The 15,466-nt window shown below is 33.3% G+C and overlaps 1 protein-coding gene across 3 annotated transcripts in view; it reads left to right on the forward strand.

Annotated features, from left to right (window-relative positions):
* The window catches only part of OXR1 (oxidation resistance 1), a 354,710-nt gene that overhangs the window by 312,231 nt on the left and 27,013 nt on the right, over positions 1 to 15,466 (forward strand). For all 3 annotated transcript variants that reach the window (XM_081816396.1, XM_081816397.1, XM_006731720.3), the window contains 4 exons: positions 2,841 to 3,025; positions 6,016 to 6,773; positions 10,460 to 10,628; positions 12,123 to 12,288. In XM_081816396.1, coding sequence (XP_081672522.1) covers positions 2,841 to 3,025; positions 6,016 to 6,773; positions 10,460 to 10,628; positions 12,123 to 12,288 — 1,278 coding nt within the window. The remainder of the gene's footprint in view (positions 1 to 2,840; positions 3,026 to 6,015; positions 6,774 to 10,459; positions 10,629 to 12,122; positions 12,289 to 15,466) is intronic.

Here is a 15,466-nt window from a genome sequence, read left to right on the forward strand (position 1 = left end):
CAGACACTTTCTTTTCTAATAGAAATAATTCTCCATGGAAGATTAGTCAAGTAATTGCACATAAGAAATTGGCAGTTACTAATACTAAAGAGAAATCTGTGCTTAAAGTTTCTGAAGGTCATATGGATTAAGAAGATATTTTATCTTCTTTTTTTTTTTTTAACATAATGTATTATTTGTTTCAGAGGTACAGGTCTGTGATTCATCAGTCTTACACAATTCACAGCATTCATAGGAAGGGAAAAAATGAAGGGGGGCAGGAATCGGAGAGGGAGATGAACCATGAGAGACTATGGACTCTGAGAAAGAAACTGAGGGTTCTAGAGGGGAGGTGGGTGGGGAGATGGGTTAGCCTGGTGATGGGTATTAAAGAGGGCACGTATTGAATGGAGCACTGGGTGTTACACGCAAGCAATGAATCATGGAACACTACATCAAAAACTAATGATGTAATGTATGGTGATAAAAAAACAGCAATGCTCAACAAGGCATATAAAAAAAAAAGAAGATATTTTAATTGGAAACCGCTTACTATAATACGTTCTTGCTCCTGATAATACGTTCAGATTTATGAAACAGCCTTAAAAAAGAGTGAAACAGTATTTTATTTTGAGCTTATGATTTCAAACTTGGTCTTGGTTAGTTGAATTTGAGCAGTTACTTTGTCAAAAGATTTTTGTGAATTTTATGTTGAAGTAGTGTTTCTCATGGCCAACTCTTGATTTAAAGAGAATAACATCTGACAGAATACCTCAGAGCCCCACCTAGAATCAGGGAAGGAAGCTTGAAGAATACATTAGCACATCTGCAATAGCAGCAAATAGGGGTGAATTCCTGCAAAGTAACATTACTAGATTGGTCAGACTAGTGTTAAGAGGTAGAGCTTTAAGCCCCATCTAGTCTAAGAAGTAGAAGCACAATTTTGAAAGGCTTTTCAAACGATTTCTGTAGTTACACTACTAAAAGTAGCAGTATTATAGTATTAACAGGTATAGTGAGTTAATGCATTATCATCAATACTGGGCCTTCTCAATCCTATATACCTAGTAGTCATTATCTTTGCAAAAATATTCTGAAGTGAAAGATAGTATGTAATGTTATGCCATTGAACCTAATAATGTACCATTATTTAAAACTAATGCTTATATAAAATTTATGAAACCAAGAATGAACTGAGGTCTTTCAGAGACCTGATGTTTGCTTTCCTTACTTCTTACTGATTACTTGGTTTTATTTCTCAAATAACTTAAGTTTATAGAAGGTGAGATAGAGTAAGGGAAGATAGAGAATCAGAAACCTTTAAGATTTTTTACATTGTGTATACTCTACTCTTGATTGTTTATTTCTTGGATTATCTGTAGCAATGTAAATGTCCCTGCAACATACCTCACCATCTGTCTTTGACTTGTGTTGGCATGTGATCCAGGAATACAACCTGATATATATGAATCTACTTAAAATATCCATCAAAATATGATCAGGCCATGGTTTATATAGTTACTCCTTATTTAGGTAGTCCCTGGTCTGAACTAAAAAAAAAATGCTGTTTAGAGTTTCACATCGATTCCCTTTTTCCCACCAAAATGCATACACATATGCATATGCTTCTTTCTGATATTGTATGCAGTTACTACAAATGATAAGCATGTTTTATTATCTTGAACATCTGCAGTAACTTTCTGCCAGATGGGTGACCAAAAACTCTCCCAGAGTTTTCTGTTTTTCCTCTTGATCATTTTTAATAGTAGTGTCTGTCATAACTTAAGTTTTATGTTCTTAAAGTTAAGCCAGGTAAATTTATAGAGCTGAAAATGGATTTTGAAGGAGGATGTTACACCAAATCAAGCAGGATTTATTTTCTTTTCCTTAATAGCTTCAGAAAAAAAGACAGGACAGCTTTGAAGTAACTACTTAGTTTATTTTTAGAATTCTGTATGGCTCTTCATTTTTACACTTACAGAATATATAGAATAGGAGTTAAAAATTGGATTAAGGAATATTTAGCGCCTGAGTTGGAGTGACTGTGGTTTAGATTTGAATGTGGAGGGACTTAAGTAAAAGGCACAGACTGCCTGGATTTTGAATCTTGGTTCTACCACTTATGTTAGCTATATTATTTATTACTTAAGATAAGTTTCCTAGCCTCTCACAACCTTAATTTTCCTAATTGTGTAATCATCTCATAGCTGTGCTTGTGAAGATCAAATGAACAATAATGTATGTAAAGCATGATACATACAAAGCTTTCAGTAAGTATTAGCTAATAATTAGTGAGATTGGCTTCCTGTGGACTTCAGTTTGCTCATTTCTAAGACAAGAGGCTGGATTCTTCATATTTATATTGCTGTTTATATAAATGTATTTAAAATTTCATAACTTGTCATGATTAAATTAAAAATGATTACTATATACCCTAGAAGTATCTAATCTACCTACTCTTACAGATGACGGCACTGAGGCCCAGAAGCTTTACATGCCCAAATCAAATAGCTAGGTAGTTAACAGAGTCAATTGAAGCAGAGATTTTTTAAAAAGACATTTTAAAGAGATTATGCTGTTTTTCTTTTATACTGGATTGAATTATCAACACATTATTTATTAAACCTGTTTGTGTACATGAAACTATATTTGGTATCTGTAGTGAGGGAACAACACAGGAAGCAGAATGCAAATTAATGTAAAACATAATGATAAAATGTTTTCATGAGAATGTCTTAGTGCTTGGATATACTACTTTTATATATAACAGATGGCCTAACATCTGAAGAAAATTAGTAAAAACAGCTAGAATACTTTTTGAAAATTTGAGCATTAAATGTCATTTTCTTTTTTCATCTTAGGGCACAGTCAGTGGTGTGCTGCTAGTAACACCAAATAATATAATGTTTGATCCACATAAAACTGACCCTTTGGTTCAAGAGAATGGCTGTGAGGAATATGGCATCATGTGTCCAATGGAAGAGGTGATGTCAGCTGCAATGTACAAAGAAATTTTGGATAGCAAAATAAAGGAATCCTTACCCATGTAAGATTGGTATTTATACTCCTTTGGAATTTTATTACATCTAGATAGTTGACCCTGGTTTAATACTCAAGTATTTTTTTTTTTTTTACTCTTAAGTATTTTTTATTAGTTTTATTAAAACTGCTTTTCATTTTATCAGCAATGAAAAAATATGGTATTGAAAAGATTTTTTTTTTTTAAAGATTTTATTTATTTTTTGACAGAGAGAGAGACAGCAAGAGAGGGAACACAAGCAGGGGGAGTGGGAGAGGGAGAAGCAGACTTCCCCTGGAGCAGGGAGCCCAATGTGGGGCTCGATCCCAGGACCCTGGGATCATGACCTGAGCCGAAGGCAGATGCTTAACGACTGAGCCATCCAGGCACCCGAAAAGATTATTTTTAACACACCTTGAATAGTTAGGAATTGTTCTAGATTTATATTTATATATTTCGTCAGGGAACTGGATATTTAAAAGTAACCTATAAACCTTATTTAATTTAATGTTTACCAACCCTTTTTATTCAAACACAGCATTCAGATTTTTAAATTATTTCTGTGACTAATTTAAGGTAATATAAGTAGACTAGGGTAGTTTTCAAATTTTTCTTAGAAGAGCCTGAAGAGTCGGTGTGGGATTTGAGGGAGATCTCATGAGCATCCTTCCCTCGGTTATCCTTGAAAGAGTTATGCTTGGAATATACTGGTCAAGGGATTCATGTGATTCAAATAACATAGCTGTGAGACTGCAGCTTAGCACAGCCTTTGAAAGTAATGTGCTTGACCAAAGGAATGACCAGAGAGAAAAGGGAGGAATAAGAAAGAAAAGGAGAAGAAAGTATTCAAAGAAAGGAATGACAACAGAAAAGAATACTCCCCATTCCTCCACACATACTTTGTCAATAGTTTAAAAACTGGCTTCACTTTAACTTTATTAGCCCACAGGGATGTGGATCATTGTTTGAAAATTAACCCTTGGGGTAGAGAACTGCTTACATAGAAGAGCAAATTATTTTTGTTTCTGAGGCAGAGTACATGAGTTGTTAGGATACCTGTGGTAGAATAAAATCCCTTATTCAGAAAGTGTCCATTATACCTTCCATCCAATAGATACTATTTTGGCTTGGTAAACTCATCCGTAGAGGTGCAGATAATTCCTAGAGTATCTTCTGCTTTAGTTATTTTTATAGATTGTCATCTAAAGTCACTTTCAGGAAATAAGTATTATTGGGATGGGTGAAAGGATGACACAAAGGTGAAGGAGTAAAGGATTAGATTAAAAAAGAAATAAGATTATATATATATATATATACATATTATATATATATATGTGCATGTTGTCAGTCACTGTGAGATTCACTTTCTGTTGCCCTGCTTTTCTATTTTTATTATGATACTTAGGGATTCTCTTATGCTGAATGATCTGTAAGTATTCCACTAGGATGCTGTAGGGCTTCTCTTCTTGCAAATCACTGTTTTATTATTTAGAATGTCCCGGGAAAGACCATGCATTTGATCCAAACATTTAAAAAATTCCTCCAAAACGAAGTATCTTTCAATCCTGCCTTGTGTGAAGTAGTTAAAAACACTATTTGGCAGCAAATTAGATAAATAAAGCAAGTAGTTTTGCAGAGTAATGCCATGTGTAGCAATACTGAGGCATAAGATTTGATTGATTTTCTTCTGTCTTCTGCTTGGATAGTTGATTTCAAAGGTATTGTTCTAGAACTGTGTTAAGCAGTAGCAACATCATTGGCCTAAATATCTAGTTTCAGCATATTAACTCTGAAGGTTTTACAGCCCTTAATCAAACATATGTCTTCTTACATTTGTTAACTTTATCTCTTACCTAATGGTCTTCTTAAATGTACACATACAGTTTCTCAAAACTTTTGCCTTTTGCCGTATTCCAAGATCCTATATATGCAATTTGAGTGGATCACCAGTAGATGACACTATTACATTTTTAATAGCACAAATCAAATGTGTTTCTTATGGCGAATCAGATGCAAGGGAGACAAAACAGACATGAATTGGAATTCAATTGATAACTGTTTAAAAAATAAATTTTTATCTATTTTAGTTATAAAGTGTTATGCATACTCATTATGTAAAATTTGAAAAATACTACAAAGAAAAAATAAAACAGAAGAGTTCCCCAGCTTCACCCAGAGACAGCCACTTATTTTTGTTTTGACTTATCTCCTATTCTTAAACTTACATAAATGTTAGTAGTTTTTCCACTAAGAACTCATGTTAATTTCCATTTGTCACAAACTATTTTTAACCATCATTTTAAATTTCTGACTTTCATTTCATGCTTTATATAGATGTTTGTATTGCCTCCTTCCAGAATTTAAACTAACTTTGAACATTAGTGCTCATATATATAAATGCCATTAAACATGGAAATCTTGATAGAATTATGAACCATTCATATATCTAGTATCTAAACCTTTAGCGGAACAAGTTCTTTCTGAATTAAGAGTTGTTGCTGGTAGCCTGAAGAATTCCTGTAAGTATTTTTGCCTCAGTTTTATTCCAGTTGGTCTTCAGCTTTGCATTTGAGCTGCATATTTTAGTGTAATCTATTTAAATGTAAATGAGCACTGTGTGTTTGTGTGTGTCCATGTATTTAATATCAATGTATTTTTTCTTAAGACATTTAAAATTTTAATCAAAATTTTATCTAAGCTTATTTTCCATATTCCTGTAATGAATAAAGTTTAGTGTAGAATTACAGCTTCACCCAAAACTTGTATTTCCAACTTCTTTTCAGGTAGATTAATTCAGGAAATCTTCTGTTGATGTTTCCCAGATCTCAAAAAATCATTGCAAAGGCTTGACTTAATTACTTGGTCTATCTATATAAATCAAATTTTTGATATGCTATTGAGATATATACTATACCCCTTTCTAGAAACCTTTTTAGTGATAACTCATTCAATGTTAAATTTGTGGGAAATAAAATGCAATTTAAAAAGTAACAACTTTTAATTTTGTTTACTGGCAGAGAGATAGATCAGGTATCAGGAAGGGACTTCTGCCACTTAAAGAAAATGATGAGAAGTCATACTGATGAAATAGACTCCAGAGCCCGCGATGCAGGTAACGATAGTGCCAGCACGGCTCCCAGGAGCACCGAGGAGTCTCTTTCTGAGGATGTGTTCACAGAATCAGAACTCTCTCCTATACGGGAGGAGCTTGTCTCGTCAGATGAACTTCGACAAGATAAGTCATCTGGTGCATCATCAGAATCTGTGCAAACTGTCAGTCAGAGTGGCGTAGAATGTTTAACAGCCATATCAGAGTCTACTAATACGCCTGATCACTTAAAATCTGATCCTGGACATTCTACAGATGAAGTTGGGACTACTTCTCTTAAAACAGTTTTAGATAATCTTGAAAGGGCCACTAAGGAAGATCAGGCTACAGATAATTTTCAGGAAATACCAGGCCCTAAAGAACAAAGCACAAGTATAAAAGGTAATACAGACCAGGATTTTCCTCTGAATGAGAATTCACTACATCAAGAGGAGGGTAAAAAAGAAAGTATGCCTTGTGGGGAAGCAGCAGATTTTAAACAAAAGCAAACTGTCAATAAAGGAAAACAAGGAAAGGAGCAAAATCAGGACTCAGAGACAGAGGTAGAAGAACTACGGAAACTCTGGAAAATCCATACTATGCAACAGACTAAACAGCAAAGGGAAAATATTCAACAAGTGTCACAAAAAGAAATTAAGCATAAAATAGCAACTGCTGACATAGAAGGTAAGTGTTAAGGAATATATAAAGTTAATTCATCTTACTGCATATTGTCTCCCTCTTTCCTCACAGACTAAAAAGCTGCTGTATCTTAGGCCACTCTGAAGGAAGATCTAGTGGCCATTCACTGATGTTTCTCTGGGGATAAGTATATGGTCTCTAGTTCCTAGTCTAAGGTCTCTTCTTATCCCATGGTGGATTGTACACATCATGAGCATCTTTTCCACCATGTTTAGATACTCCTGACTCACTGTGTTCTGTGTTTAAACAATTTCTTGAAAATGCACACAAGCTCTGTAATACCTTTGATTTCTCCATTTTCTCTTAATTCTTGGTGTATTACCTCATTAAAATTTTTTACCGCACATAAAATATTGTAATTACAGTTCGTAATTGCCAAAGTTTGTAATTCTGCCTTTTTTTAAAAAGTGCAATTAGACAAAAATTTATTTCTTAAGTTATTCCAAGTGGCCAAAAGTTCATCATTGTCTGATTAAACGTTTTCCTTTAAAAAACACCAAGGATAAATTCAAAAACCATTTCTCTTTCAGTTTTGGTTTTTAGTACTGTTTACTTATGAAAATTATAGTAATATACTATGTTTTATTTCTAATATACAGTAGCTTCCCCTTAATACATAATAGATTAAATGGGGTGTAGTTCAGGTATCTTAGCTAACATTTCTTATATTCTATTAAAATACTGATTCCAAATCAATCCAATTAGCATATGAACTTTTTAAATTAAACTCAAAAGTAATTTATTGCTAAAATATACATAAAATAAAATTGACCATAGTAACCATTTTTAAGTGTAAAATTTAGTGGCATTCAGTACCTTCACATTGTTGTGCGACCATCACCACCATCCATTTCCAGAACTTTTTCATCTTTCCAAACAAACTGTATCCATTTAGTAGTAACTCCTCATTCTTTCCTCCCCTTTGCTCCTGCCTCCCACCATTCTACTCTGTCTCTATGAACTTTTGTCTCTACATAAGGCACCTCATAAAAGTGGAATCATACGGTATTTGTTCTTTTGTAAAGTGTGGCTTATTTCCCTTAGGAGAATGCCTTTATATTTCATCTATGTTGTGCCTTGTTTTAAAATTTCCTTCCTTTTAAAAGCTGCACAATATTCCAGTATACAGTTGACCCTTGAACAATATGGGTTTGAACTGTGCGGGTCCACTTATACATAATTTTTTAATACAGTACAGTACTATAAATGTTTTTTTGCGTCTTTATGATTTTCTTAGCATTTTCTTTTCTCTAGCTTTCTGTATTGTAAGAATACAGTATATAATATAGCATACAAAACATGGGAAACATCTGTTTATGTTACTGGTAAAGCTTCTAGTCAACAGTAGGCTATTAGTAGTTAAGTTTCTGGGGAGAGTCAAAAGTTATACTCAAATTTTTGACTGTGTATGTGGGGGGGGGGGTCCATGTCCCTAACCCCTGCATCATTCAGTGGTCAACTTTACTACCACCACATTTTCTTTATGTATTCATTTGTTAATGTACATTTGGATGTTTCTACCTTTTGGCTATTTTGAATAATCCTGCTATGAACATTGGGTTACAAATACCTGTTCGAATCCCTCCTTTCATTTTTTTTGGATATATACCCAAAAGTGGATTTGCTAGTTCCTATGGTAATTCTGTGTTTAATTTAATTTTGAGGAACCCCCCCCCCAAGCTGTTTTTCACAGTGGCTTCATATTTTATATTCCCACCAGCAATATACAAAAGTTTGGTTCAGTTTTTAAAATACCTGTGCTGGATTTTCTTTGCACCATCTTTTTTAGATATCCTGATGATATTTAGTAGATGTTAAAGAATTAATTTGCTCAACGGAAGTTCTATAAAAAATTGAATAATTCTTTTTTAATACCTTTTTCTTTATTCAGAACTAATGAATGTTCATTAAAGAACATTTGACAAATATAGATTTTTTTAGCAAATTTTTAAAAATTACCTGAAATATATCCATGAAATAATCATTACTAACATTTGGTATATTTATCTTTGATTTTTGGTGTGTATGTATATATACATACACGTTTAAATACATATGTATACAATTTTGGTATTTGCATCTATACATATGTATTTTTTATATAAAATCAGGATTATACTGTTGTATCCTTTTTTCACTTAAAATTTTATGTCATGAATAATTTCCTATGTCATTATAGTTTTTTTGAAAATATGGCTTTTAATGGCCCTGTATTTTAACCATTTCCATACTGTTAAGACATTCAGTTGTTATTAACAAATCGTATTAAGGTATTTCCTATCTTTGATATTGTAAAGAATGCTGGTGTGAATGTCTTTATTTGCTATTCTTGTGTCTGATGGTTGCCTTATATTTTGAAATCTTTGAAAAAAAAATGAGGGGTTCTGTTTAACCTAATAATGTGGTAGAATGCTTTCATTTATTGGGTTTGTTGGAGTATGGGATTAGATGGGGAGGGAGCTCCTATTATGACAAAATACTAAAGGAGAAAAATTGATAAGTTTAGATATAGGTGTACCTGTATTATCGTTTGAGTTCTTTTTGAGGAGGGAGGGAATGAAAATTTGTTTTAAGTAACTAATTTTAAGTAACTTGAGGTTCTATAATCGGGAAATATTACACATTTCTGATCTTTAGTGACCTTATAATATAGCAAAATGGTTTAATAAATATACAACTATGGAATATAATTGTGGGGAAGATGGTAAAAGTTCACTCTTTTAATCAGATGTAAATGTTGAGGCTCAGATAGATTTATGCACCTTGCACAATACTGTACAGAAGAAAGCCATGACTAGTACCCAGTTATCTTGATTATAAATAAGTGCTTTTTCTTCCACAGTATGCCACCTTCGTAAGCTAATAATGTCCAGAATTCTGAATTCAGTCATAGTGTCAGACCCTCAGTATACCTTATGTCAGCATCTCTGTTTGGAAGAGTTAGAGATAATTCATCATAAACTGTCCAAATAGATGGCTGAATCCAGGATATTGTTGATTGTTTTATCCTACCTCATATATATGGAAAAGCTTCCAGAAACATTTTTTATTAAATTTTTGTCTATATGGGGCGCCTGGGTGGCTCAGTCGTTAAGCGTCTGCCTTCGGCTCAGGTCATGATCCCAGGGTCCTGGGATCGAGCCCCACATCGGGCTCCTTGCTCAGTGGGGAGTCTGCTTCTTCCTCTCCCTCTGCCTGCCGCTCTGCCTACCTGTGCTCTCTCTCTCTCTGTCAAATAAATAAATAAAATCTTTAAAAAAAAAAATTTTTTTTGTCTATAATAACTATATTAAAGTAAACTTTTAAAGATTCTACAATGTGTTTTGATGTTATTCTAGAAGTCTAATAGAGAATATGAAGAAAATTATATATGTGCATGTAATTAATATAGTTGTTCCAAGCGAAAATTTAATGCAAGAATTCCTAAAACTTTCCCCTTTTTTCCTGATACGCTTAGACATAATTTCAGTTCATAACTTGGGTGCTAGTTCATGAATCCCGTTGGAAGAAAATAAAAGTTACTTAAGAGAATTCATCTAAGTGACTGTCAGTAAATTTAATTTTATTCTGTATTAACTTGTCAGAAGTTTGGAGGTAAACATCACTTAAACCAAATTGCTTAAGCATGGTGTATGAGAATTGAATGAGCGCTGTTTGTATCTCATTTCTAGGTTCTGCACTTTTAAGAGAAAAGAGAAGACATCGATTACATAAGTTCTTATGTCTCAGAGTTGGAAAACCAATGAGGAAAACATTTGTATCTCAAGCAAGTGCAACAATGCAACAGTATGCACAGAGAGATAAGAAACATGAATATTGGTTTGCTGTGCCACAAGAAAGGTAAAAAAAACTCAAAAACGTTATTGAGATTCCTTGAATTAAAATGATCTTATATATCACTTAATACCAGTAGAAAAGTACTTTTAAAAAAAATAGTTTGTGATTAAAACCTGACATTAAATCTTTTTAAATTATTTTTTTAAAGATTTATTTATTTGAAAGGAAAAGAGAGAGTGCGCGCCCGTGGGGTACGTGCACGCAAGAGTGCACACATGCGCAAGAGTCAGGGGAGGGCCAGGGGGAGAGAATCTTCAAGGAGACTCTGCTGAGTGTAGAGCCCAACTCCAGGGCTGGATCTCACGACCCAAGCAATCATGACCTCAGCCTAAACCAATAGATGCTTAACTGACTGAGCCACCAGGCACCCCTTAAAATTACTTAGCTCCTATTTTGTACTTTTTAATTTACCCCATTTTAAATTTTATTCCTCTCTGTGATTTAATGCAAAAAAAGTAAATGTGTACCTAGTTTTAGTGGTAAAGAGACCTAGTTAAATTGTCTTAGAGAGGGAGGCAAACCGTAAGAGACTTACCTGTAGAGAACAAAGTGAGGGTTGCTGGAGGGGAGGTGGGCAGGGGATGGGCTAAATGGGTGATGGGCATTAAGGAGGGCACTTGTGATGAGCATTGGGTGCTGTGTATAAGTGATGAATCACTGAATTCTACACCTGAAACTAATCTTGCACAATATGTTAACTAACTAGAATTTAAGTAAAAACTTTAAAAAAATGTCTTAGAGCAAGAAGGTTCCTCAAAATATTAAACAGTATGGCCACTACCTCAAGGCAGGTAATGATATATAATCCCTTTTTTAAAATGCAAGTATCCCTGCTAATTAATAGCCAAGGATACATAGATATTTGAAATGTGTGTTTGATCCTCAAGTAAGTTGATCCGGGATTTAATTATCTTTTGTAACAACACGTTTTGCTATAGTAAACAAAATTGAAAATGGGAGCGAGATTAGATCATCTATCCCTGAACCATTAAAAGATTAGATCATCTATCCCTGAACCAATAATACATTGTGTGTTCCTGGTATCATTTAAGAGTTAAACACATTAAATTTCTATTAACTTCGGAAAATTCTGTATAATATCCAGGTTTTAAAATAGGCAGTTAGTAAATTGTTTACTCGTATTTTAGATAATTAGGTCATTGTGTGAATGAGTTCACAGTTGCTGGTTCAGTTTTCTTTCCCATCACTAGTTTCTTTAAAGATTAAAAAAAAAAAAAATTACCATGGACATCATCTGAGCTTACTCAAAAATCTTAGTTTCTCAGAACGACTTGACAGAACACAGCCGAGTAAACTTTTTTAAGTTAATGTCTTCCTGCCATTAGGCTTCATTATCTTTTTAAATAAAGCATAGTATATATTGTGTATATTTTAAATCTTCAAGTTTTGTGAAGTCATTTAACAAATATCATTTTGTAATTATAGCTAGGAGTACAGAATAGTAGGTCTGTTATTAACAGTCACATGTTCTAACAGGACAGACCACTTGTATGCCTTCTTCATTCAGTGGAGTCCAGAAATATATGCAGAAGATACTGGTGAATATACCAGAGAACCTGGATTTATAGTAGTGAAAAAGATTGAAGAATCTGAACCAAATGAGGATTCTAGTAATGAAGCAGCAGCAGCCAGAGAATGGGAGGTAAGGAGAAAAATGTGAAGATTGCATTGATCTTTTTACTTTGTGTGAATTTATAGCTTTATGGTAGTATAGGCAAAGTACAAGTGATCTTTGTACAAATGAGTAATTTTTAAAGGTTTACTGTCCATGTGTTTATTGAATGAATCTGATTGTAACCTTGCTTTTTTTTTTTACTGTTTTCATTTTCCTTTTGCTTTATAATATTAGAGAGGCAAGTGATAGGCAATAAAATGACTTTTATTGAGTGGATTTTAGGATATTAATTGCTGTTTTACTAATTTTTATAGAACATTTATTTCTCATCTGATTCATTTTAATATTACCTCGTGCATGGAGGAAGTGCACCAGTCATTTAACACATTCATGCCAATTAGCATTCCTACTAAGTCCATACCCAAGCATTATTTTGAAATGGATTTACAATAATGCTTAGGGAAGCTGATGCTGATTTTACTAAGTATAAAAATTTCATATGCTCAAATTTACTGAACTTGTTTAAATGGCCAAAATAACACTAATTAACTTTCTGTAACCTCTTAAAGAATCATCTTTTAATATTGCATATCATGTTTTTACATGCATTGTCTTATCAAAATGATAAGATGACAAAATCTGGTTTTTCTGTTCTGGTTGCCTGGATTAATGTCTTCTTGATGCATTAGAAAATATAGAGCAGATGCTAAAATGTGATAGTAACAGGATTAAATTTTGTCAGTCATTTGGTGTTAATGTTTGTGGTTGTTTATGTGATACGAATTTATTGTGCGTGTACTTAACGTGTATAATGATTGAAGGTATACATGGCATGTCTTTCAACCTGATTTTGAATTGTTTAAGTTCATTCTGTATAGTATATACAGCATCAGTTTCTACTCTAACTCCAATACAATGGAGGGAAAGAGGTAACATATACTGAGCATTTATTTTGGGTTCTTTTAATACTTAAACCAACATTATTAATCTTCATACCAGCTTTATTCGCAATAGGCCCTAAACTGGAAACAACCTGAATGTCTGTCAGCAGAAAAATGGATAAATAAATTTGGGAATATTCGTAAAATTCCACATAACTTAGCAATAAGAAAGATCTACTTGCACAGACAACAACATGGATGAATCTCATAGATACAATGTGTTTAATTAAACCAGGCCAGGTATAAAAGAGTATATACTGTGTAATTCCATTTACATGAAGTTCAGCAGGGCAAAACTAATCAAAAGTCCACCTGACTACCTGTTTCTAGGGGTTGACGGGGTCGTTAGGGACAGGAGGGAACTTTATAGAGTACTGGAGATACTTTGTACTTTTTCTGGGTGATGGTTAGTTGCATGGGTGTTGACATATGTAAAATCCCTGTGTATTTAAAATTAGCTTTAGGAGGCTTTTAAAATAGCTCAGATGATCAAAGATGGGTACTTGTACTAGGGTAGCAACAGTTGAAAGTAGAGTGGAAGGTGATGAAATTAAGTTTTTTAAACAGGTGTAACCTAGGTATTAAGAAAGAATTTAATGACAACTAGGTAACAGTGGAGTTTCTAACTTGGGTGGCAAGGGGGTTTGCAATAATTTCAACCAAATAAGGGACTTTGCTCCATTGGGGTTAGAGCACTTAACCTTGGAAATAATAGACTATCACTATTGATTGATTATTGACTGTTTTGATTCAAAGGAACTGCCTCAGTTCTTGTGGCAGATTCTGCCGGTTATAATTTTGAAGAAAAAAATAAATGTCTCCTCAACTGTTTTCAACCAGAATTAATTCAAATAAAAAGGAAATGCTAGAGAAAAAAATTAATTTTATGAACTTTTTGCTACATTGTCTAGGAACAGTACTGTACTGTCTAATATGGTAGCCACATCTTTATTATGTGGCTGTTGAGTACTTGAAATGTGGCTAATGCAACTAAGGAATTGAATTTTTAATTTTAGTTACTGTCAGTTAAATTTTAAAATGGATACTTGATTCAGTTATTGGATACATTTGGAACAACTAGGATATATGAATTTACTTTTTCAACTATAAGTTTTATGAAATCTAAATAAACCTAAATCTAAACAGCATCAGGTATTTCCTGTGAAAATTTAATGTCTGAATTGAGAGGTGCTGTAATGTAAAATATGCTAATTCCTGTAGATACAGTAGCTATTTAGCACTTTTGAAATGTGGCTAGTGTGAATTGAGATGTCCTGTAATTATAAAATATACACTGGATTTTAAAGATTTAGAATTAAAAAAGTATAAAATATCTTTAATTTTCAGTGACAGTATTTGGTATATTGAGTTAAATAAAAATCAAAATTAACTTTTTTCTTTTTTAATGTAGTTATTAGAAAAATTATAATTATATATGTCTTGCATTGCATTTCTCTTGTACCATGCTGGTCTGGTGCCTGATGGTTACTAAGTGCCTAAGTAAAAAGCATATTTTTTTTAATCCAAAGTCCATTGTTTACATTAGGGTTCACTCTTGGTGAACAAATGTGTAATGACATAAAAAGTATTTTAAATGTTAATGTTTTAAAAAATGGAAGTTTTTTAGAGCCACTTATGTAAAGTGAAAGTACTTCAAAATGTGAAGTGCTTGCTGTTTGGGGGCTTTTTTGTATGTCAAGCTGGAGAATAGGTGACTGGAGAATGTAGGATGAATTTATTATGGCTGCCAACTTGGACATCAGTCTGTTGGAGTAGAGAGATTAGTATCCCTAACCACTATTTAGGCAGAAATATATTGCTACCCAGAAATTTATACATTGGGAAAACTTTTGCATATGATTAATTTACTCTCCTCCAGTTTCTTTTCTGTGTCCCTCCTGTCCCTCTCCCAACGTAAGCGCCAGAGGGCAGGGTTTTTGTCAGTTTCATACATGACTATATCCTCAGAGTTAAGAACAATGCAAGGATATAATTCATTCTCAGTAAATACTATATTACTGTTATTTACTCGATTAATGAATAAATTTGGGCAAAGATTAAAATAGGATATAAAACTTTTACTCATCTTCCAAGATGGTCTACATCCTAAAGTAAGTTTTTATGTCAGCGTAGTAAATATTTTATCATAAATTTATAGACTCGAAGTTGGAATTAACTGGCAGTTCAGCCTCTCTCATTTTACACTGTTTTTGGTTCTGCTTTAACATAATTCAGTGATAGAGTTTATTACCTCAAAGAGCAGT

Source organism: Leptonychotes weddellii, chromosome 4, assembly GCF_054177405.1.
Source record: "Leptonychotes weddellii isolate Sample4059 chromosome 4, ASM5417740v2, whole genome shotgun sequence".
Taxonomy (NCBI): domain Eukaryota; kingdom Metazoa; phylum Chordata; class Mammalia; order Carnivora; family Phocidae; genus Leptonychotes; species Leptonychotes weddellii.